Source organism: Bufo gargarizans, chromosome 3, assembly GCF_014858855.1.
Source record: "Bufo gargarizans isolate SCDJY-AF-19 chromosome 3, ASM1485885v1, whole genome shotgun sequence".
Lineage (NCBI taxonomy): Eukaryota > Metazoa > Chordata > Amphibia > Anura > Bufonidae > Bufo > Bufo gargarizans.
The window spans coordinates 260,024,528-260,050,259 of NC_058082.1; the positions used below are offsets into that span (position 1 = coordinate 260,024,528).

Sequence of the window (25,732 nt, forward strand, 5' to 3'; positions counted from 1 at the left end):
CATGGTGAGTTCCTAGAATTTTTTATTTTTTGTCGCAAGTTAGTGCAATATGAGACTTTGTAAGAAAAAAATAAATAAAAATCATCATCATTTTCCGCTAACTTGTGACAAAAAATAAAAAGTTCTATGAACTCACTATGCCCATCAGCGAATACCTTAGGGTGTCTACTTTCCGAAATGGGGTCATTTGTGGGGGTTTTCTACTGTCTGGGCATTGTAGAACCTCAGGAAACATGACAGGTGCTCAGAAAGTCAGAGCCGTTTCAAAAAGCGGAAATTCACATTTTTGTACCATAGTTTGTAAATGCTATAACTTTTACCCAAACCATTTTTTTTTTGCCCAAACATTTTTTTTTTATCAAAGACATGTAGAACTATAAATTTAGCGAAAAATTTATATATGGATGTCGTTTTTTTTGCAAAATTTCACAGCTGAAAGTGAAAAATGTCACATTTTGATTAATAACAAAAAAAGTAAAAATGTCAGCAGCAATAAAATACCACCAAATGAAAGCTCTATTAGTGAGAAGAAAAGGAGGTAAAATTCATTTGGGTGGTAAGTTGCATGACCGAGCGATAAACGGTGAAAGGAGTGTAGTGCCGAAGTGTAAAAAGTGGCCTGGTCATGAAGGGGGTTTCACCTAGCGGGGCTGAAGTGGTTAAATATGCTTGACTTGCAAACATCAAAAAATTAATTATTATTATTATTATTAATCACGCAATGCTTACATAAGATGGCAATATCTGTTTGGCTTTAGAAAATGGGTATAAATATTTTGTATCCGCGCAATAAAGATGAGATCATTCTGATACAACCTTGAGTCTGTATTGTTTATCTCTTCCGAGTACTTGCATCTTTACCTGATTTGGACCCCAGCAGGTCATAGAAGTAGGGGTTTTGCCCCAACAGGCCTTAGGAAGCTACGGTGCACACCGGGAGCTCATGGGAGTACTGGGGCCTCCAGGCAGCGAACCAAGCACAGTGACATCATTGATCTAGGAAGAGGCCATGAAACTCACGGAGCGCCTGGCCTTATCTAACAGCTGATCAGTGGAGGCCCAAGGGGTTTCGGACCCCCGCAGATCTGATATTTATGACCTATCCTGAGGATAAGTCATAAATATATTTTCCTGGATAACCCCTTTAATATTCCAATGCACAGCAGCCATCAGAATGCTCTTCACTGTGAAATCCATCTGTCCGATAGGTCAAGTATAGCAGGGTAAGTATAACCTGTATGGGGAGCCCAGGCATTATAGGGGGTTGGATAACCCCTTTAACTTTTTTTCCGCTTTTGTACAGGTGGCAGACCTTTCTTGCATATTAGCCACAAATTTCAAGATTTGCCATCTTCTAGAAATCTGTATGCACTGCGAGCTCTCCTTATAAAAAAAAAAACTGCTTATTACAGTCAATGGGACTGCATTAGTATAGAAGTAGTGAATACTAGTGGAAAAGCAGGGGTTTAATGAAAACTTCTGGATACTGCTTCTGCAAAGCTGAAGGATCCGCTTGTCTATCCACAGCCCAGAAAGTCTTACCCTGATGGCATATTGTATAGTATTGCGGAGAGAGCTGCAGAGTTTTTAAAACCAATTAGGGTGTGTTCATGTGTGTTGTGTACATTTGTACAAATGCTGGTTTCCTAGAATTGGCCCATGTGAAATGTGCTGTGGACCACCCGGCAAACAGGCAAAATACTAGTTTGGCAGGTGATCTGATTAATCATGGATGGACGACAGCACCTCACACTGAACAGGCGGGCTGCTGCCAAATAATGAAACTCTAGACCAGGGATCAGCAACCTCCGGCCCTCCAGCTGTTCAGAAACTAAAACTCCCAGAATGCTTCACTCACTTCTGTGGGAGTTACAAGAACAGCCAAGCACGTTTGCATGCTAGGAGTTGTAGTTTCACAGCAGCTGGCGTGCCGAAGGTTGCTGATCCTTGCTCTATAGGAATGATCACAGTAACGTTCATTTGTCCCCTTACAGGCCAGATAATATTTGCATGTAAACGTATCCAACAAGCAGGCAGAGATCAGGACTGATATTGGCCATGTAAAGGGACACTTAAGGGTGTATTACACTGGCTGATAATTGCAAACAAGCATTCGTAGTGATAACAGTCAGCAGCAAAAGAGCCCCCAACTCCAGTTCCAACAGTTGTCTTAGGAGTCATGCATCCAAGTATAAGGGGCTCATGCACACGACTATGTATTTTGCAGACCGCAAAAAATACAGATGACATCCGTGTGCATTCCGTATTTTGCGGAACGGAATAGCTGGCCCCCTAATAGAACAGCACTATCCTTGTCCGTAAAGCGGACAATAATAGAAACATGTTCTATTTTTTTGCGGAATGGAAATACAGACATATGGAAACGGAATGCATATGGAGTACCTTCAGTTTTCTTTTGTGGACCCATTAAAATGAATGGTTCCGCATATGGTCCACAAAAAAACTAAAAAATAAATAAAAAAATAAACGGACACGGAAAGAAAATACGTTCATATGCATGAGCCCTAAGAAACAAAAAAAAATAGCTAGAGTCACTTGACTCTCGACCACTGCACTAAAATCCAGAAAATTATAATTACCGTTTCCACTTCTGATGAAAGATATACGGTAATTGTGTTGACCGAATAAAGATTTCCTACAAACAGAAGTGTGGTCCTCTACCCACCAGCCACCCTTGGGAATAAAACATCTGGCGTGGGAGTTGTGGGACACATGTTATATGCTTCCCCTGACAGTCTACCCCCCATACAAGCAAGTGAGTAAACACCAGCTTTTTATCTGGATTTCATTGATGTGGTTTTAAGTTGAGCGCCACATTGTGGATATGAAAAACTGCAGCATGTGCTAAAATTTGCAAACTTGATATTATTCACGAAGGACATTTTAGAAAACACCACTCACCAGTACTGTGCACGGTAGCAAATTACTGGGGTGGAATCTGCTCCAAAATCCACAAGAAATCTATCACGTTTGAACATAAAAAAATGCAAGAGGGAGATTTAATCATTAAAATGTTCCAGGATTCTGGTGTAATTCACACAAAAAAAAAAAAAAAAAAAAAAAAAAAAAAAAAAGGTGTACATATTTTGCATCACATTTATGAAGGGTTTTATAGGAATTTTTGGGACTTGTTAGATGGAGGCGTGGCTTAAAGTGTCACCGCACTTTCAAAAAAAACTTTTAATGTCAGCAACATTGATTTTGATCGCTGAGGGCTTTAGCGCTGAGACCACCACTGGCCACTACAAGGAGAGAGAAGCGCTCACAGCATGTCCTCTCTCCTCCCTGCAGGAGATGGAATCAGGACTTTCTATTTTGCTCCCTGTCCTCGATGCAGGGGATTGGCTGAGTAGAAAGTCTTGATTCCATCCTCTGCAGTGAGGATAGATCATGCTATGTAGCACTTCTCTATCCTTGCTCTAGCAAACAGCAGTTCTCTCAGCACTAAGGCTAGTTTCACACTAGCCGCAGCCTTCTCCAGCAGGCTTTTCCGGCAGGTGAACAGCCTGCCGGATCCATGCTGCCGCTAGTGCACGCGTGCCGCCGGAGGTGCGCTCTGGCCCCCTTGACTAGTACTATGACATGTCGTAGTTTTATTTCAGCCGCCTCTCGGCATGTTTGCCGTGCTGCCGCCGAAACTCCGGGCGACTCCAGTTAATGGGGTTGGAGCGGACCTTTGGCAGCATGCGTGCGCTAGCGGCAGCAAGCATCCGGCAGGCTGTTCACTCGCCGGAACAGCCTGCTGCTAGTGTGAAACTAGCCTTAGATCCTCGCTGATCAATTTCTTTGATAGGTCTCTGACATTTCAACAGTTTTTTTTTTTTTAAAGTTAATTGAGACTTTAAGCTCCAGTATAGTGCCGCATGATTCCGGTGTACGTATGCCAATAAGTGGGGTAAACTTGGACTAGACAGTCTAATGATGCAGAAAATGTATCATCCAGCATCAACCACTGTGGTAAATCCGGCACATCTTTAGACCATCTAGCCTAAGGTCTAGTCCAGGGATGCTTAACCTACGGCCTTCCAGTTGTTGCAAGACTACAACTCCCAGCATGCCCTAATAGTTGCAGGCTGCCCAGACCTGCTGGGTGTTTAGTTTGGCAACAGCTGGAGGGGCGCAGGTTGGGCATCCCTGTTCTAGTCTAGGGGGGCTTTTTGATTTTGTTAATAGTTGCCTGTACATTTAAAATGCTGTGTTAAAAGCACAACTTCAGTGGCTTTATTGTGCATATAAAATATATTATAATACACCATCTTTTCCAAGATCTCCATCATTCTAATTAAATGCAATAACAAAATGAGTTGCCATTTTGATATTCAAACCAAGAAATCAGACAGCACAGTCAGGTTTGTGTCACTGCTTGAACAAGTTGGTCTAAGGTTGTAGCACATGTATATATAATAAGCATCTTTTGTTCTGTCACACAGTAGAGGAATGGCTGTTGTCGCGTGACCCCCCATTTTGTGCATAATTTGCAAGGAGTCCACTGGCTTTTGCACAGGCTTCTCTGCGCTTAAAGTCTGTGGTTGCACACTGCCAAAATCAGGACATTGCCAGTGTCCTTAAAGACTGATCTCTTTTCTGTATCAAAAATAAAGAAAACACACACAAATGTTAAAAAAGCAACAGATAAGTCTGCATGGTCTGGTTGAATAGTATCGGTTTCCATATTTCCAGTTTACGGCCCAAGAGCTTCAAGTACCATTGCAAACAATCCTGTACTGGGAGGCACTGGTGGGAAAATGAAAATGTCTCCTTGTGTCAGTCAGTGAATTTTAAAGTGCTTCCTGTTCTGGAGAACTTCAAGTTATCTCTGCAACAGGGCAATGTGCATTCTCCCGTGTGCCACTTTCTCCTGTTGGCAACTTTTTATTTAACCACCAAGTCGTTGTCCTTCTCCCCAAGCAAATCCACCAGGACGATCTTCTGGCAGTGGGTTGTAGTTTGGGTCTTCATCTGGTGTATCAAATATTGCCTTCCTGCAAATTAAGTTTAAATACAAGCAGCGGTATAAGAAAAAGAACTTTGAATAAAACAATTATTTCTTGTGCTCACTAAAGTTTTACAGTAAGAGCTAAAAGGGGCAGATTTACCGATTTAGACAGTGTGAAGTTGGGCTAGACAGCCTAAGGGTACTTTCACACTTGCGTTTTTCTTTTCCGGCACAGAGTTCCGTCAAAAGGGCTCAATGCCGGAAGAGAACTGATCAGTTTTATCCTCATGCATTCTGAATGGAGAGCAATCCGTTCAGTTTGCATCAGGATGTCTTCAGTTCAGTCTTTTTGACTGATCAGGCAAAAGAAAACCGTAGCATGCTGCGGTTTTATATCTCCAGCCCCAAAAAACTGAAGACTTGTCTGAATGCTGGCATTTTTTTTCCATAGGAATGTATTAGTGAATGCTGGCATTCAAAATACTGGGATGCCGGAAAAGGTGAAAAATAAATAAATGCCGGATGAGACTGGAAAGGCTAATACGGCATTATAATGCCTTTTTATGACTGACCAGGCATTTAAGACTGACCAGGATCCTGATCAGTCGGCATACGTTTTGCCAGATCCGGCAGGCAGTTCCGGTGACAGAAAAAATACCAATCTTTTAAAGATCATCTGGTGTGCCGTCTGAAAATATTGAGGACTTATACAGATTTCTAGAGTGGAAAAAAATCATCCTGGGACGTGCACCCACGTAAGCCCTTTTGGATGAGTGCTGCAGTCTTACCCTTGTATACAAGTTACTGTCCCCGAGAGGAGTCCAGCGTGAAGGAGCCCAGCACCGCCCCGCATCCTCCTCATTTCCTCCTTGCTCCCCGACGTCACAAAGCTAAAGTGCCGTAAACTTGCGATCCGCGAGCTAGCACATACGTAGTGTCGGCATAGAGTTCCTTCCCTGTGCTAGCATCAGCCTCAGGGAACGAACTGCGCATGCGCTAGCTCGCGCATCGCAAGATTACGGCGCTCTAGCTTTCTGACGTCGGGGAGATTCGGATGATGCGGGGCGGTGCTGGGCTCCTTCATGCTGGACTCATCTCCGGGACAGGACTCATCTCAGGTTAATTTGCATATGTAGCAAATATTTTTTTTCCCACAATAAAAGCACACAGAGCTATGGGGACTGGGTATTGCGGATGTGCTAGCGGCCATCTAGCAACCCATGTCCTCAGCTCTATACACAAAATCCCGGTGACAGGTTCCCTTTAAGGGGTTAAACAGCACCAGATTTTTTAAAATGGCTGATGGTGAATAATAAATCTGACACACATTTAAACTGTTCCAAGTTTCTACTACATATTAGTTTGCTTATTATGCGCCAGAATTGTGCAGCAAAACTTTGGCGCATTTTTGGTGCACACTGTCACATAGTAAACTGCACCTCTTTTCAGACAAGCCATGTGCTCTTTCAGCTAATCCACACCAATTTTTTGGATGAGCGTGAAAAAAATTAAATAAATGGTGCACAGCATGTACACCAGTTATGCTAGAATTTTGATTAGTAAATATTCTCCAATGATCACTGGATGTAAGTAGAAGCAGTGTGTATGTCAGGCATGTCCAAACTGCGGCCCTCCAGCTGTTGCAAAACTACAACTCCCAGCATGCTCTAATAGCTGTAAGCTATCCAGGCATGCTGGGAGTTGTAGTTTGGGAACAGCTGGAGGGCCGCAGTTTGGACATGCCTGGTGTATGTGAAGCTGCAGACATGGAAGCGGCCCCCCTAAACGAACCATTTACTTACAAAATGTATGGAGTTTTTAAAATCCTTCCTCCTCCTGGTTGGTTAGGAAACACATCCTCTAAAAAGAAATAGATGTGTCCGACTGCAATACCTAAAAAAGAAAATGAAAAAGTTACACAAAGTGCACAGTACAAAACGTGAACAGAATCTTCAGAACACAGCGAGGGAGATTTATTAAGACTTGATCCCTGTGCGACTGAGTGAGATGTGCCCAATTTACAATGGATACTTTTACACTAGCGTTGTTAGAATCCGGCAAGCAGTGTACAAACTAATAGCTTTTTTTCAGGATCCGTTAGACGAATCCAGTGATATACTGGATCTGTCTCATTCAGAAAAATAAAAATAAAAAAAAAGGCGCATGCGCAGACCGGAAAACCGAATCTGGAGATGTAGCAGTTTCCGGAACACTTGGTACCGGATCCAGCAATAATACATCTCTATGGAAGTTAATGCCAGATCCGGCAAGTGCGGTATTGTTCTGGGATTTTGGCCGGAAAAAAAAAAAAATACAGCAGCATGCTGCGGTATTTTGTCCGGTCAGATACCGTACAAGGGACGGAACAGAAGACATCCTGATGTTTTCTGAATGGAAAGCAGTCCGTTCAGTATGCATTAGGACAAAACTGATCCGTTTTCTTTCCGGTAGTGATACCCTTTACCAGATTTCAATACCAGAAAAGAATAACACTAGTGTGAAAGTACCCTAAAAAGCAGATGCCTTTTAACAAATTAGGGGCATCTCTACCAATCTGTGCACTGGAAACTGAAGTCTAAGCCACCCAGGGGCTGGTGAAGACTGTAGATATAACTTACGCCAGAAACTTGTAAAGCACAGCCCCCATTTCTTGTTATTTTGGAAAAGTGATAAGAAGATTACAAAGTCACAAACTATGGAGCACAAAAGGTGTGCGCCATAATTTGTGACTTATTTATGTCACAATAGTGGTGTAAATGCATCGATAAATGCCCCTCAGTAACCCATAATTAAAGGGGTTATCTGAAAGTATAAAAAGCTCCCCCATATGCCAGGCTCCCGCTTCTCCCTGTGCGCAGAATAAAACATTCGGTGTCGGGGGAGCAGCCAATAGCAGGCGGGTGACGCTAGGGAGGCTCGTCCCCGTCCCAGGGGAGAAGCAGCAGCGGTGGTGGTGCAGGGAGCCAGGTAAGTATATTCATTGTGAGGGTCTTTTTATAGTCTCGGATAACCCCTTAAAAACTCAAATATATTTCAAATACATGAAAACACTTTCACTTTTAGTGGTATTCCAGCTGTTTGATACCAAGGACATTCTCCAGATAGGAAATCAGCATCACAAAGTACATGAGTTAAATGCAGCTCATTTCCAGGGGTTACGGCCACCGCTGCACATGCGTGCCTATGTGCGCTCCAACTGTCCTGGCAAGAAGAGCTTTTTCCCTAATAGTGTGCAAGCACGGCCACCCACCACTGATGGATTGCAGCGGTGACCGTAACCCCTGGATACAAGCAGTGTATAATGTGATGGTAAAATGTATCCAGCCAGCAAAGGGGGAAATATGAACAATTACAATACATTAGTAAGTGCCTCGTATTAACTTTCTTTCCATGATAAATGCCATTTTCTGAAGTGAGACAACCCTTTAAAAGGGGTTCTCTCATCTCAGACAATGGGGGCATATTGCTAGGATATGCCCCCAGTGCGGTGGGACCCGCACCTATATTGAGAACGGAGCCCCGAAAGTGAAGGAGAGCACACTGCACATGCGCAGCCGCCCTCCATTCATTTCTATGGGGTCGCCAAAAATAGGAGAGCGCTGGCTCTGCTTTTGCCGTCTGCCCCATAGAAATGAATGCGAGCATGGGCCGCGCATGCGCGGCACGCTCCCATTCACTTCTATGGGAGAGGCGGGGGATTAGCACTTGGTGGTGGACAGACCCCGGGAAATCTGGGGTCCTCCAGTCACAGCACTCCCCACTCAGTTCTCGATATAGGTGCAGGTCCCAGCGATATGCCCCCATTGTCTAAGATGGGAATACCCCTTTAAAGCTGACAATAGATATTATCCCATACATATTAGATTGTAGCAGTTTATCTGTGAGCAGCTTGACTTTGGAGGCAAGGATAAGCGGGCGCCTGGCAGTGGGCATATCCCTCTGGCAATTAACATACTTGTTTGTCTGATTTGAGTATAGAGGAGAAGGGGTGGGGGTACATGGCTGGTGGCAAAATAAGTCGACATCTATTATGTGTATGATCAGCTTTAGGTTACCAATGTTAAATAATGCAAACATTTTATTGAAGATTTTTTTTTTTTTTATGACAAATTAAAAAAAGACCTGACAAATACTATTATCATTACTAGTGTAGCATGCTAAAGGAGCACTCATCTAATTTTGGCATACTGGTTGTAAAGGGGTTATGGAAACAGCTGACTGGCCGATACAGCAGTGTCCATAGAAGCAAGTGGGAATTATGGAAATACCATAGCACAGCCTGCCTAGCTAGTTCCAAACGCCCGGACACGCCACATATGACCGGTATTACGATCTCAGTCATGAACACCCCTTTAACACTGATCAGAAAAGATCTGAAATTAGACTCCATTACATTAAGACTTTACTTTGCCAAGATGAGAAGAACCCCCCCCCCCCCCCCCCCCCGTACAAACTGGTTCCATCTTACAAGCATATGACATATCTTACTGACGTGTTGGAAGTCTAAGTGCAGGACCCCATTAGACCTGACCATTACAGCAAGGCTAGTAAAAGCACCATGTCCACTTTAGATTGTTCTTCGTACATAGCAGCTGCTACCCTGTAGAGCGCTATTAACTCCACACAAGGACCTTTCTAACAGTGATGGTCAGTTCGCAGTGTTCGCCAGCCAACACACGCGGGCTGCCATCTTTAGCAAGGTAGACTCACCCGTCCGGCGATGCACAGGTAAGCACTTACCTGTGCCGGGAGCCGGTCTGAAATCAAATGTGGTCACCGGAAGCAGGCAGTTCCGAAAACAGCCGACAGGGGCCTTCATTGAGCTCGGAACTGTCTGCTCCCGGTGACCGCATTTGATTTCAGACCAGCTCGCGGCACAGGTAAGGGCTTACCTTCGCCGGATGGGTGAGTCTACCTTACTAAAGATGGCAGCCCGCATGTGTTCACTGGCGAACACTGCGAACTGACCATCACTGCTTTCTAACAAGGGTTTGTGACAATATGCTGTGACCTCCAGCAACCAGCTGTTATTTATGGGCTGTGCCAACACTGCAGAGGTAGTAGGGGGTACCAATGTATGCCACTGTATAGTGCCCATTCAGAGCAATGGGTTGCTGGGTAATGCAGGACAGGTCCTTCAGAGTCAGAACTAGTGTTTTAACCACTGTATGGTCTCCTAAAGCATATAATACTACTGGAGAAACAGTATTTCTGGTAGTTTGTGTCCCGGTGGTACCTGTGTCAGCTTTACCAGCCTTCCCACATCCCTAATGCCTTGAGTAAACATGCACTTGAGAAACTCAATGAACAAGAAAATTTGCAGAGACGAGTGCACTGCCAAGACACAAAGGATTAAATAAGAACACATTTGTTAAGTGATGCTCCAGTTGTGGCCAACTGCACATGGCATATTACTTTGTCGCATTTTTTTGTCCTGTGATCTCTCTGGGACCATGTACATACTGTCCCCTGCACATTTTCCAATAGCCTAGTGAATTTCAGAATTCTAAATTATACACACGAAGGAGTGTGCCCTAAGGCGATTTTAAATGGGCGACTGGAAGTATGCTATAAATATTCCTATAGTCTTGCCCATGATGGAGGGAGCAATGGGCTTAGACAGTGGAACAATGTTTTCTTCATTCTGTACATTAGAATTAAAAAATTCTAATATGAAGAATTTCCAAAATGAAATATATCATGGGGAAGAAAACATGGGTGATACAACTGAAGAGAAAATCACGAGCATTCATTACTGGGCGGCAGCAACTTTCTTACCTAAGAGATCCACGATAATTGAATTTCCCAGCAACAATGAAAAGCCCATGAGAACCCACGGAAGGAATGGGGCTTGAAAATTCAGAAGCCCAAAGAAGTTCATTCGAACATAAGGATTTCTTCTACTCCATACATACACAAGCATTATTGTAAAAGCTTGCCCAAGGAAAACTAGATTGACAAAAAGGCCAAAGATCTAAAGCATATTAAGGAAAGACCAAAGTATATGCATGGTAAAGAAACACGTGTAAAACTGAAGTGCAAGATATTTCCTTAGGAGATAAAAATTATCTCCTACAAAGAACACGACACACAGGTAATAGAAGAAGCAGTGCTCCCACGAGCACCACTAGCCCTTTAAGCAGGTGATCGACAGGGGTGCTGGACCCCCTCCTGAGGATAGGTCATCAATATTAACCCACTGCACATCCCCTTTAGGGCCTCTGCTACACTGCAACTGATTGATTTTAACTATTGAACCACAGCTGCGGTCCAAATGAATGCAAACGTTACCATTACTATGAACACCTTTAACCCTTATGCTGGGTTCACACCCGAGCATTCGCGATGGAGCGCTCTGTATGCGCGATCGTACGGGCGTTTGCAATCGCGCATACAGAGACAAGCGAACGCCCATTGTCGCGCGTTCCCGAAAGTCTATGTACGGGAACACGCGACAAGACGCCCCAAAGAAGCTCATGTACTTCTTGAGGCATCGGGCGTTTTACAGCGCGATCGTACGCGCTGTAAAAAGCCCAGGTGAAAACCCAGCCTTACACTTCCCGGGGTGTCAGGATCATTTTCACACTTGTGTCACACACAGATAAAACCTAAATTCTAAAATAAAACACCACTATACATTTTCTGAAAGTGGGCATGTGGCATATTATGAAAATGCTACTCAGCACTTTATGAGTGCCTTCAGGCAATTTTCCATCAAATTAAAAAAATATTTTTAATGCATAAAAAGTCTAAGGGTCCATTCAGACGTCCGCACTTTGGGTCCTGATCCGTTCGCAATTATGCGGAATGCGTGCGGACCCATTCATTTTCAATCAGGACAGAAAAGATGCGGACAGCACACAGTGTGCTGGCCGCATCTGCATTTCCGATCCGCAGCTTCAAACTTCCAGTCCGCGGCTCCGCAAAAAAATTTAACGTGTCCTATTCTTGTCCGCAGCTGCAGACAAGAATAGCCATTTCTATTGGGGTGCCGGCCAGGTGTTTTGCGGACGTGTGAATGGACCCCAAGAATCCCTCAAGTCTGGATACCAATAAACATCAGAGACACTGTGATTAGATGTGCCACTGCCAATTCATCACTACTTTATGAGCTCCTGCACCATCCCCTGGGGTCACTGGAAGGCAGTATAGGGGAGAGAAGACAGCACCCTCTACTTTCTTCCTATTGTCGCTCAACAAGTCAGTGCCAAACACCTCCTCCCCTACACAGACAACAGCGAACTTCAAACAGGGGCTACCTACTAAATATGCCCCTGGAGCCTTGATCCCGAGAGGATATAAAAGCTGGACTTGATGCCACAATCTAAAACCAGGTCCGCATTTTTGTGTCTGTTTGACAACAGGGATTTTTCATAAACCCATAGACTTCAAAGGGCATTTGGTCCTCTTCAAGGCCAAAAGTAGTGCATGTCTCCGTTCTTTTCTTACTGACCCACGGTCAGTAAAAAACTACTGATGTATGAATTAAACACATTAAAATCAAAGGATAAGTGTACTGTCCATGGAAAATGCAGATAGCACACGTCAGTGAAAAACGGAAATGTGAACAAGGACTAATCATCAGCCCATATTTTGAAGCAGCAGCAATCTTTTAACACCATGTCATATACAGTACAGACCAAAAGTTTGGACACACCTTCTCATTCAAAGAGTTTTCTTTATTTTCATGACTATGAAAATTGTAGATTCACACTGAAGGCATCAAAACTATGAATTAACACATGTGGAATTATATACATAACAAAAAAGTGTGAAACAACTGAAAATATGTAATATTCTAGGTTCTTCAAAGTAGCCACCTTTTGCTTTGATTACTGCTTTGCACACTCTTGGCATTCTCTTGATGAGCTTCAAGTACCTGAAATGGTCTTCCAACAGTCTTGAAGGAGTTCCCAGAGATGCTTAGCACTTATTGGCGCTTTTGCCTTCACTCTGCGGTCCAGCTCACCCCAAACCATCTCGATTAGGTTCAGGTCTGGTGACTGTGGAGGCCAGGTCATCTGGCGCAGCACCCCATCACTCTCCTTCATGGTCAAATAGCCCTTACTTTCAAAGTTTTCCCAATTTTTCGGCTGACTAAAGTAATGATGGCCACTCGTTTTTCTTTCCTTAGCTACTTTTTTCTTGCCATAATACAAATTCTAACAGTCTATTCAGTAGGACTATCAGCTGTGTATCCACCCGACTTCTCCTCAATGCAACTGATGGTCCCAACTCCATTTATAAGGCAAGAAATCCAACTTATTAAACCTGACAGGGCACACCTGTGAAGTGAAAACCATTTCAGGTGACTACCTCTTGAAGCTCATCAAGAGAATGCCAAGAGTGTGCAAAGCAGTAATCAAAGCAAAAGGTGGCTACTATGAAGAACCTAGAATATGACATATTTTCAGTTGTTTCACACCTTTTTGTTATGTATATAATTCCACATGTGTTAATTCATAGTTTTGATGCCTTCAGTGTGAATCTACAATTTTCATAGTCATGAAAATAAAGAAAACTCTTTGAATGAGAAGGTGTGTCCAAACTTTTGGTCTGTACTGTATGTCTCCAGCAGGAAAAGTGTGATCAATGGACTCTTGGGTCCATGTTTTCCTACGTATACCAAACACTTATAAGGATACAGTCATTAAAAGGCCACCAAAAAGGAACATAAATACAAAATCTGCTGTACGACCACGAAATGATCCTTCTTCAAGCATCCGACAGTATCTATATCTGGGGTAAAAATTTAGTTAAGGAACAGTTCCATTCATTTAGAGACACACATTAAAATTAAAGTGGATCTGTCTGGTCACCTACCCCACCTTAGGCTACTTTCACACTGGCGTTTTGGTTTTCCGTTTGCGAGATCCGTTAAGGGCTCTCACAAGCGGATCAGTTTTGCCCTAATGCATTCTGAATGGAAAAGGACCCGCTCAGAATCCATCAGTTTGCCTCTGTTCCGTCTCCATTCCACTTTGGAGGCGGACACCAAAATGCTGCTTGCAGCGTTTTCGTGTCCATCTGACAAAACTCAGCCAAACGGATCCGTTCTGACACACAATGCAAGTCAGTGGGAACGGATCAGTTTTCTCTGCCACAATAGAAAACAGATCAGTCCCCCATTGACTTTTGATGGTGTTCAAGACGGATCCGTCTTGGCTAAGTTAAAGATAATACAAATGGATCCGTTCTGAACGGATGCAGACATTTGTATTATCTGAACAGATCCGTCTGTGCAGATCCATGACGGATCCGCCCCAAACGCGAGTGTGAAAGTAGCCTTATCTGAGTGCAGCGTGGGACATATGGGGGTTACTGATAGTTTTCTAGGATCCGATTTGTTCATTCCATGGAAAGAGAAGTTTGAATACTGGTAGGACTCAGAGAAAGCTTTTGAGTCCTGGTTTCCCCGCCTACACACTACTGACTGACACCTCTTATTGTTTAAGTTTATATGCAGAATGAGTTGTCAATCACTGTGTGGGGGAAGCGGGGACCACTGGATTCCTCTACGAGTCCCTAAAGCATCTAAATAGGTTTTTACATGAAAATACTGAATCAGATCATTAACTATATAGCCCCAAGCTCAGCATCTTCTGCCGTATCCCATGCTGTCCTCAGATAGGGCTGCATAAGAGACTTCAGACAAAGTATGAAAAAAAAATTCATCTTTTTTGGTTTATTTTTTATATAGGGAATAAAGCGGAATTAAATGCATTTCTACAAAAGTAGCCAGATCAGTAAATCTGCAATATACTTCATTAAGTTATTGCATGCCTGAAGGCACCTTAAAAGGATACAGAAAAATCATATTAAATAAAAAATTGAATCCAACTGGTCCAAAAAACAAAAAGTTTGTGACTAGTCGCCATACCTGGAGAGAAAAGAAGAAAAAAAAAAAAAAAGGGAAGAAGAGAGAAACATTACATATTATAAATTATTGCTGGAAATATCTGTAAATATGACAAATGTTAGTTACTGAGAAGTGGTAGCAGACTCTTACGCTGGGTTCACACCTAGGCGTTTCTCAAACGCGCGTTTCTATGCCCGTTTTTGTCGCGCGTTTTTTTTAATAGTGAACGCGCGTTTGACGCGCGTTTGGGTGATTGACAGCAGTGTTGTCCAAAGAGTCTATGGCCCAAACGCGCGTCAAACGCGCCAAAAAAAGCTCCTGTACTTGTTTGCTCCTGTACGCGCTGTAAAACGCCCAGGTGTGAACCCTTCCCATAGGGAATCATTGGTTCTTGCCTGTTGTGCGTTTTACAGCGTGTAGGAACGCGCTGTAAAACGCTCAGGTGTGAACCCAGCGTTAGGGCTCATGCACACAAATGTATTTTCTTTCCGTGTCTGTTCTGTTTTTTCAATGGGTCCTCAAAGAAAACAGAAGGCACTGTGCACTCCGTTTCCGTATGCATGTCCTATTATTGTCCACATTATGGACAAGGATAGGACTGTTTTAATAGGGGCCAGCTGCTCCGTTCTGAAAAATACGGAATGCACACGGATGTCATCTGTATTTTTTGCAGACCACAAAATACATACGGTTGTGTGCATGAGCCCTTAGTCTGAAGAGAGCTTGCTGTACCATCTTTCACAGGGAAACGTTATAATGAGGAAGACATACATTGCAGACACGTTAAGGTATAAATATAAAATTATATATAATAAGGGTCCATTCACACGTCCGTAGAATGAGTCCGCATCCGTTCCGTAAATTGCAGAACATGTGCAGACCTATTCATTCTCTGAGGGGCAGGAATGGATGCGGACAGCAGAGTGTGCTGTCCGCATCCGCATTTCCAGAGCGTGCCCCCGATCTTACTTTTAGTCCAGCTGCCTCTCACCGAGCGCCTGCCGGAACTCCGTCCCCATTATAGTCAATAGGGACGGAGCGTCAGTCTAGGGGCACACGTGAACTAGCGGCAGGAGGGATCCGACAGGCAGTTCACACATCGGAACAGCCTGCCGGACTTCCCCTGAAGCTGATGTGAAGGTACCCCAAGTCGTTTCTCGGTACAGCAGTGCCCCTCTCTGAATGAAGCGTCAGCTACCAGCACACGGGTGGCGCTATCTTCTGCACAAATCTCTGTGTGTATTTCTGTGCCTTTGTGCAACAAATCCTCACTAAAAACCACAAGTGTTACTTGCGGTTTTTTTGGTGCGGATTTGATGTGGCTTTGCCGTAGATATTACTCTTGCATTAAAAAGAGTGAAATGTGCACAATAGACATGCTGTGGATTTCAAAATCCGCACGGAACAAAAAAACTAAGTGTACATGAGATTCTTGAAATCTCATACACTTTACTGGTACTGTACTTTTTCTCCACAAGAATAAGCGCAGAAAAACCTAAAACGCATGTTATCCACATGTGCAGGTACCCTTCTAGTGTAGAAATCAATGTACGCTCTGCAAGGAGGGAACGTTTTTGTCTAATTTAGGGATGCTTAACTTGAGGCCCTCCAGCTGTTGTAAAACTACAACTCCGACCATGCCCTGCTGTAGGCTTTCTGGACATGCTGGGAGTTGTAGTTTTGCAACAGCTGGAGAGCCGCCGGTTGGGCATCCATGGTCTAATCCATACAGATCAGGTATGTACTTGAATGCCTACAGAAGTGCAAATGGAATCAAATAACCCCTTTTCTGGGCCACTTAACACTACAGGGGTTGTCCCAGAATAGACATACCACATCTTACTCCTGGGAGTCCAACCGCTCACAAGAATAGGGGTCCCATATCTCTCGTTTACATGGAGCAGTGGTCGCAAATGTGCGCTGCTGCTTTATTCAAAGCGTATGGGGCCGCTGAAGACTGTCGAGTTATATATCTGGCTACGTCAGTCCAATACACTCTGAATAGATGGGAGAAGTATACGCAACCAGCACTCCATTCAAGCAGGTTGTTCTTCCGATCAGTGGAGGTCCCAGCAGTCAGACTCCCAGTGAACAAATACCACCTACCTATGGATTGATTCTGGGACAACCCCTTTGAATATAATAGGATTGAATGAGGAGTCCTATAAAACCAGTCCAAGTAAAGTCTTTGTAACACATGGAAACGTATTACATATCTGCTCCCAGCTGTAACATCTGACCACAAGGCATACAGTCAAACCTTCTTTCCTGCCCATGCAAATATTTTCAGAAGAATTGAAACAAAGCTGGCAGTACATTACTTCCTGTGGACTGATGCCAGCACATTTTATAGAGACCAATACACTGTAGGAACAGAAATCGGAAAATGAAGGAAATGTCCGAGCCCCTATGACTTACCTGGTAATGTCTAAATATCAGTTCTGGGTTGAAATATAGCTGAAACGGTGTGATGATTTCTAATTGCTGGAAGAGAAAAAACAATAAGGTAAAAGGTTTTAGACGCAGTCAGTCAGCACTGTAAGGTCTCCCCTTCCTGCGCTGTGTTATACTCACACCAGTGTACCGCTGGACTTTATACTATTTTATACCGTACCTGTACTTTCAAAAAAACTTGATATGTCATAGCAAGACATTGTCCAGTGGGGTCCCAAGACCCCCCACAGATCACATTTTTTTTTTTTTTTTTTTTTTAAGTACAGGGAGACTTTAAGCACATACGGTATACTGCCAGCTTTCATGTCATGCCTACTTGCGGGTACTCACTACCTTAGCTGCCAGCCAGAAGTTCAGACGCCTCCAGCATGCGTACCTGTTCCAGGTCAGGGACATTATTAGAGAAGCGAGCCAGCTAGGTTTACATACTGCTCGGCGGACAGATTTTCTAAAGGGCTCCTTAACACTAACTTTTGTTCTTGAGTTTTAGAACAGTTTTTAAATCAACCTGCATTTTAAATGTTTTTAGCATTTTTTTGGACACTTTTTTCTCTGAAATCTTAGAGGAAAATGAAAGAAAAGACGTCATACCTAGAGAAAATGAACACACAAAAAAATAAAAAATCTCCTGACTCTCCAGAAATCTAGTATCCAAAACCTGCAATGCTTGTACATTCCAGAAAGGCGCCCAGACCCTTCTTGAGTTCCATAGTCTCACTGCTCTTCTAGAGCTGCAGCTCGCCTAAAGAACCAGCGTAAATCTGCACATGTGGCCACACCGCGCTCAGACTACCGTTCTAAACGCTGCATTGTTCCTACAAAGTCCATAATATTGTAACAAATCCATGAAAGACCTCGATGACCATGCCGACCAGCAAGAAACGAGACCTTGAAGCACTATCACAGAGTAGACGAGCTAATATCTCAGGCCCATGTGGGAGGCTCCAAAGTGCTTTATGATACATCAATAGGAGGCTCTGGTCGTTGCCACTGCTGCAATTTCAAGAACAGGTCAACTTTACTTCCATCCGCAAGCATGTGCGGTGCACTCAGGAAGTCTCCATACCCTTCACTTTTTCTTCACATTTTATGTTGCGGCCTTGTGCTAAAATAAAAAAGTAGCCCCCCCCCCGCCATGAGTCTGCACCCAGTACCCCATAATGACAAAGTGAAACGCCAAACATCCTGTGTGCAAATGGGAAAACCTTCCAGAAGGTCAACCATCTCTGCAGCGCTCCACCAATCTGGGCTTCTAATAAAAAAAGACACATGAAAGCCCACCTAGAGTTTACAAAGAAGCCCCTATGGACTCTCAGGCTGTGAGAAACAAGATCTTCTCTGGTCTGGCAAATTAGAGATCAGGTCCTATTCTGGATACAACAGCCCTGCAAGTGCTTTTTTTTTTTTTTAAAGCAGCCGCACTTAAAAAAAAATAATAATAATAATGCGGTGGGGCTCTGCGCTCAATTCTAACTTGTAAGCGCGAGACAGACCCGCCGTGGGAGGTCACGGGTCTCGTGGGATCACAGCTGGAATGACACGGCGGTGCTCGTGGTTATTATTGCCAAGGTTTTGTCAGTGGCCCCCTCTCTCACTATATTTCACTTTTTGCCCCTCTGTATACATTTCATTTATTTTGCCACCTCCATTATTTGCTGCTGCCCCCTGCCCTCATATGGCCAGCGCAGGCCCCCCCTTTCTGCTATTGAAAGTTTGCCCTGGGGCCCATAGAACTCTATGCCACTGGGCTTGGGTATAAAACATTGCTACATCTCCGCTGCCAGGGACCAACTTCAGGACATCACCATCATCCACACTGTAATCAGATCCATGATCCTCTCCTAATGTATAGGCATGTAGAGCCCTACACTATGGTGGCACCCGGATTACTAGGGCTACAGGTGAGTCACACACATCCTGCACTGACGTGTCCCTGCGGTCAGCCTGTCCCAGGACACAGAGTACAGCTGCACACTGGCGCCCCCCTCAGGGCAGGCAGGGTGTACACGGTGGGCAGCAGAATAGCAGCTGGGGGGGTTTCAGCATATGCAGGACAGGGGAATCCCACTATCAGTACGGGGCACACTATACACGGGGCACCCTAGCCCGGGCGGCGTCCGTCACTGCCCCCTTCTTACCACTACAGCTGTGGTGAGCACACAAGCCGTGGTGTACGCTCTGGTCACTGGGGGGATCTGCATATACTCCTGCCGGAAAGTCTGGTACGCCATCTTGCTGCCTCCCACCGCTCCTCCGCTCTCATCTCCGCCTCGTCCAGACCTAGCACATCATACAGACACATTCTAATGCCTGCACATCTGGTAGCCAATCAGCGCACGGCTACGGCCGCCCGCTCCTCCTGAATGGCTAGCTCTTCCGTCGCTCCCGCCCACTCCGTGTAGTAATGTCACGTCTGCTCGCCATTGGTCCGCGTAGTGAATGTTTGTAAAAGCCGATTGGCGGAGAAGATGAGGCGCTGTTACCCGGAAGCCTCCTAAAAGAGCCTAGGCTCCTCCGGCGGCAAGAACCGCGGCGACTGTACAGACCGATGTGTATGCGGGAAAGAGCCACTTGAAATATTTATGTCAGCTGAGATCTCTTTGCCCAAAACAAATATGGCCGCTTTTGTCTCTGCCGTCAAACGTTGGCGCATAGTTACGTAGTCCAGAGCGGTCGGGATTGGTTGGATAGAGTGACGTGTTTAGTTGGGCTTTGAAGCTGTTGTTTTGCAGCTGGCGGGAAGTTGAGGTGGTCGGCTTTTTCCTGCAGAGTATAACAGGTAATGTAATGCAGTCTCCGGTGTATGGCTCCACAACCGGATCTGAGAAGCTGCGAGGTGGCCAATACTGCCCGGTGGGCATAGGACTGGATTCGGATTGGCTGCATTGTGGGAGCCCATGTAGACAGCAGGCAGGAGGGCACCCACTGAATGTCAGCCCACTGCAGATTTCCAGAAAGAAGGGGCCCTGTAGTTGTGCCCCTGGTGAAGCTGCCGGCTGTGCTGTGACTGCAGTCGGCCAGGAGTCCAGTGTAAGGCAGCGTTCACATCTGTGCAGGGTTTCCAGTATTCTGCTATGGCATATCAGGTATAAACAGCCAGGAATGCAGTATTTTTGTGGCAGAAAGCCGGCATTCATGCTGGAAACCCAAGGGATCCCATTATAGTGAATGACTATGTGAAATAGTCTGCCTCTCTACCATAAGGAAGGGCTCGTGTGCGGACCATGCCCGTATCGCAGCCTGCAAACACGGATGTGTGAATGGACCCTAATGGAGTGCTTCCGTGGGGGTTCTCTCCGCACCGCAAAAAAACATATCTTCTATTTTTTTTGTGGTGTGGACGGATTATGGACCCATAAGTTGAATAGGTCTGGATCCATCTGCGAAATGCGGGATCGCCCCATTTGTTTACGCAGTGGCTCCCTGCTTTGTGCCACCAGGTGTTTATTTGCTCTTTTTGCGGGGTTTTCATAAATCCATCAAAACATCCTTTTCATTTTCTACCAAGTAGACGCTGCTGCCTGTGTACAGGCTTGTTCACATGGACTTATTTTGCGTTCCGTATACAGGCCATTTTCTGCGTTTGCATACGGGCCGTATACGGAACCATTCAAAAGTCTGCATCCGTTGCTTCGTTCCGTGGCCCCACAAAAATTGAGTCCTGTCCTATTCTTGGCCATTTTGCGGACAAAAATAGGCCTTTCTATAATTGGCCTCCTGTTCTGTTCCGCAGATTGCGGAAGGCACACGGCTGGCATCTGTTTTTTGCGGATCCGCAATTTGCATTCCGCAGAAAAATGGCACGGTCGTGTGGACAAGCCCTTAGGGTCCATTCACATGTCCGTAGTATATTGCGGATCCACAATACACCTGCCCATGCGGACATGTGAATGGACCCTAAAAGGAAATGCTTTCGGTTGCTTACTGTACTCTGCTGCGTATGTCCCGTCATCTTTAATAGCAAGGTGCCATAACTCCTTGATAAGCCGTCAGTGGGAAAAGGAAGTGTAAAAGGTGCGCTAACATAACCATGGCGCGTTGTAGCCGAAAATGGCCAGAGATTCCAGAGACCTTACAAGCCCTTTACACAGCTTCAAAAATCAAGCTTCTCTTTAAAAAAAAATAACATCATATAATATATAATTGTCAGCTTTACTGATTGGGACGCCACTGATGATAATTTTTGAAGTGGTGGGATATATGAAGATCAAAACTTAAAGTGAACCTGTCACCGGGATTTTGTATATAGAGCTGAGGACATGGGCTGCTGGATGGCCGCTAGCACATCCGCAATATCCAGTCCCCATAGCTCTGTGTGCTTTTATTGTGTATAAAAACCGATTTGATACATATGCAAATTAACCTAAGATGAGTCCTGTCCCTGACTCTTCTCACATACAGGACTCATCTCAGGGTAATTTGCATATGTATCAAATCGGTTTTTATACACAATAAAAGCACACAGAGCTATGGGGACTGGATATAGCGGATGTGCTAACGGCCATATAGCAACCCATGTCCTCAGCTTCGTACCCAAAATCCCAGTGACAGGTTCCCTTTAACACTAGGTCTTTCATCTGTCGCTGACACTTATGTATAGCCACATGCAGTGACTGACCATAATGAGGTAGCTCATTATGTGTTTTTGCTCCTTTCATTATATATATATATATATATATATATATATATATAATTTTTTATTATTTTTTATTTTATTTTATTTTTTTTACTGCGTATGTTAAATATAAAGCCATTCAAGAACCAATGTGAAACTGCCAGGAGCCCTATAAGGCTATGTTCACTCTACTGTTCAGGTCTCCTATCTGTGGTTTCATACTATTCTTGCCATCAAGCTAACAAGAGTAAATTATAAAGTCAAGACACAAAGCCACGATGTTAATGTGAATACAGCTTAGGCTACTTTCACATTAGCATTTTTTGCGGATCCGTCATGGATCTGCAAAAACTCTTCCGTTATCATAATACAACCGCATGCATCTGTCATGAACGGATCCGGTTGTATTATGTCTTCTATAGCCATGACAGATCCGTCTTGAACACCATTGAAAGTCAATGGCGGATAGATCCGTTTTCTATGACGGATCTCAATATCGGAACACTAATGTGAAAGTAGCCTTAAAGGGGTTCTGCAGTTTGTTTAAACTGATGATCTATCTAGATCATCAGCATCTGATCAGCGGGGGTCCCGGGTGTCGGACCCCCGCCGATCAGATACTGATGATCTATCCCGAGGATAGATCATCAGTTTAAACAAACTGCAGAACCCCTTTTAAATGGTTTGGTGCCATTCCACAATTGGACACTAGGTGTCAGTAGAGGTCAGCAGACAGCTTTTCTACTCCTGACAATTCATATTTTTGAAAGTCAGCATTTTTATTCTCAATTTATAAATTTTTGATAAGTAAAGCTGAATGTTAAAATGACAGTATACACAGTAATGATGCTTGGGGTTGACATTTGTCAGTTTTATATATGCAATTCTGATCATGTCTGAACTTATTCTTCATTTACAGGTCTTCTCTGACAAACATGTCTGTTGTACCCATGTGTTACGAAACCCAATATTTTGGGTTTACACCCCAAACCTGCGTTCTTCGACTGTATATTTCATTTCAAGACTACTTATTTGACATGCTGCTCGTTGTGGAAAGCGTGATCCTGAAGAAAATAGAGAAATTTCCTGAATGTGGGATTAGCAAATTGGAGGTTCGCCAAAGCACCGAAAAGTATTTGACTTTTGTAAATGATCGCTTCAATCAGTTGTTTCAGAGGATGGAGAAATGTCTATTGAAAATGGTACTGAATGTACCCAGACATGTTCTGCTGCCGGAAGACAAGGTCCATGCAGAATTCTCATACAGCAAGGAAAAGTTTGACTATCTGCAAAGTGACACCAGGTCCCTACAGGCGCAGTGCCGAGCAGAGTCCCAGGCTACTCAGGCTCTTCTGGCCGAACTGGAGGAGCAGAAAGTCGTGCAAGCAGAGCTGGGAAAGATACTGACGTGGTTTGATGGGATGGACAAAATCTGCAGAGAACATGGAAACTTTGACTTGTTGGAGAGCTTTGCATTCATGGCCCAGACATCAAAGAAACTGCAGGGCTCAATGAAGGAAATAGATGAAAAACATAAGAAACTGAGACTTGACGTAACATCCAATAAAGCTGTATGTTAAGTAAAATACATGGACTTAATGTTTTTGCACTACCTTTGAACATTCATTTTGTCTGACCCTTAATTGTGACTTGGGATGGTAACGCTGTTATACCGTCAGTATATACGCTGCTGCCCTGTTCCTATAGAATGCACGGCTATGGACACCTTTTGGGGCATTATTTTTAGTATTTCATTCTAATTATTTTGGGCAAAAATAACTTTTTCAATTGGTCTTTATTAGAAAATTTCAAGCAGTTGTTTAACTACAGGGGTTAATTAAGAGCATATCTGCAGATTGTCTGTTTCTATCCGGCAGGGAATAGCCTGCCTGATCTCTGCACACACCGGCATTGCCAGGCTTCATTCGGCCCTATTCACTATAATGGGGACCGGCGGAGATCCGAACACATTCCAGCAAATAGGCCGAGAGTCAGCCAGAAGAAAACCGCTGTGCGTGAATTATAGTGAATGGGGCCGGACGGAGCCTTACAAACCTGCCGGATCGCTGCTGCTAGTGTGCAGCTAGCCTTACGTGTGTCTCCTAATCCACAGAGCTGCTCGCTCAGTCTGTTGCTCTGTTTTTAAAACTCTTTAACAGCTTATAAATACTCATTACAGCTCAATTCTTGTCACACTGATAAGAATATGGCCTAAATTAAATAAGTGTTTGAACTTCAGGAGATCACAGATAAGGGATTTACAAGAGCTGTCAGATGATTGGATTCAGTATAAACATAGGACACTTCTGCTCTGCAGATACATACATTTCACCTTGAAATTGGGAAAGTGGCTGATTTATATATATTTTTTTTTTTATAAAGACCAATTGAAAAATGATTTTTAGCCCAAAATAAGTAGATTGCTATAATAAAAAATAAATAAAAAATTGCCCCTAAAGGTCTTCATAGTTAAAGAGAAAACTGATGAATTAAAATAAAAAAACATCCCCTGCTGCACCCATTCCAACGTTGCCCAGTCCCCGGTTGCTCTAGAATGTTAGAAGGTGAGTTATCAAGTATATAACTAGAGGACACACCTGGGAGATCGATCAAGACTGGTGCAAAGGAAAACTGGCTTAGTTTCCCATAGCAACCAATTAGTTTCCACCTTTCATTTTCCAAAGGAGCTCTGTAAATTGAAAGGTGGATTCTGATTGGTTGCTATGGGAAACTAAGCCAGTTTTCCATTACACCAGTTTTGATAAATCAAAATCTTGTGTCCTTTTATCCAAAGACAGACCACAAGGAAGTGTTAATTTCACTCACCGTCTTCAGACATAACTAAAGGACACACCTGGAAAGATCAATCAAGACTAGTGCAAAGGAAAACCGGCTTAGTTGCCCATAGCAACCAATCACAGAATTTTTCTGAGCGCTTTTGGAAAATAAAAGGATCGATCGGATTGGTTGCTGTGGGCAAGTAAGCCAGTTTTCCTTTACACCACTTCTGATAAAGCTCCCCTAGAGTGTTTCACAGTAAGCTTTATGAAGAGATGTCCCGAAATACTGCAGAGGCATTTAGAGACCTCGCGTGGGGCTATGTCCTCTAGTGAACTAATGGGCCATGCAGAAGAAAGGCATTTTCTCCGTACTGAGCGCTGAAATGAGTCAATCACATGGTAATGCCACATGATGTAAGCTGTTACTCATATATATATATATATATATATCTCATAGGTTCTTACATAGAGCCAGTTATTAATATTATATTCACTTATGCAATGAAGTTGATGCTCCTGCAACTTACTAAACACGTTGCTGTGGTCATGTGACTGATTTATCTGTGTATGGGGCCACTGATGCGGATCGGTATGAGCGAAATATAATTGCACATGTAGCTGGAGCACTTATGGCTGCACGGGATGGGGGGGGTACTATATTTTGGAGTTTTTCTGGTTATTGTATATGGAAGCAGGTAGCTATCACTGTATCAGTGGTGCTGTGGCTGTATCTTTAATTTGATCCTTGTAGCTGGTTTTATGTGGCAGGAATAAAAGCAACTCAAAAGGGCCAGAGACAGTAATTGCCCCACTAATGCAATGGGGCAGATTTACTAATAGTGTTGCCCTATATTAGACAACTTTACTATTCTGGCCCATAGATCTTTGTAAATTTAGAGTATTGTAAATCCTGCGCCAGATTTACATACTTTCACTTAAAAAAATGAACCAAAATTTTGGCTCACAGAGGTGCATTTAGGTCATACCCCCTTGTCGGACAAAACATAATATGCTTAGAAAAGTGTGTAAAACAGTGAATGTGATGCAAAGCATGCATGGCAGTTATT

At 43.8% G+C, this 25,732-nt stretch overlaps 2 protein-coding genes across 2 annotated transcripts; one reads left to right on the forward strand and one right to left on the reverse strand.

Moving 5' to 3' along the window:
- Window positions 1–4,219: 4,219 nt before the first annotated feature.
- Window positions 4,220–19,580, reverse strand: DERL2 (derlin 2). The gene is made up of 7 exons (XM_044285659.1): window positions 19,409–19,580; window positions 17,235–17,300; window positions 14,764–14,837; window positions 13,603–13,696; window positions 10,736–10,931; window positions 6,760–6,850; window positions 4,220–5,003 (listed from the first exon to the last, which is right to left on the reverse strand). Exons 1-7 carry the CDS (start codon window positions 19,499–19,501, stop codon window positions 4,898–4,900), a joined length of 720 nt encoding a protein of 239 aa, XP_044141594.1. The 5' UTR covers window positions 19,502–19,580; the 3' UTR covers window positions 4,220–4,897.
- Window positions 19,581–19,687: 107 nt separating this feature from the next.
- Window positions 19,688–23,484, forward strand: MIS12 (MIS12 kinetochore complex component). Its single transcript, XM_044285660.1, has 2 exons — window positions 19,688–20,049; window positions 22,805–23,484. Exon 2 carries the CDS (start codon window positions 22,821–22,823, stop codon window positions 23,463–23,465), a length of 645 nt encoding a protein of 214 aa, XP_044141595.1. The 5' UTR covers window positions 19,688–20,049; window positions 22,805–22,820; the 3' UTR covers window positions 23,466–23,484.
- Window positions 23,485–25,732: the final 2,248 nt, after the last annotated feature.

Excerpts from the sequence above, each read along its gene's own strand:
- DERL2 (XM_044285659.1), bottom strand. The coding sequence starts at position 19,501 with ATGGCGTACCAGACTTTCCGGCAGGAGTATATGCAGATCCCCCCAGTG. Across the intron at positions 13,697-14,763 it reads TTATTTAATATGATTTTTCT|ATATAGATACTGTCGGATGC; the intron begins GTATCCTTTTAA and ends TTTTTACCCCAG. Across the intron at positions 10,932-13,602 it reads TTGGTGGCCTTTTAATGACT|ATCTTTGGCCTTTTTGTCAA; the intron begins GTATCCTTATAA and ends AATATGCTTTAG.
- MIS12 (XM_044285660.1), top strand. The coding sequence starts at position 22,821 with ATGTCTGTTGTACCCATGTGTTACGAAACCCAATATTTTGGGTTTACA.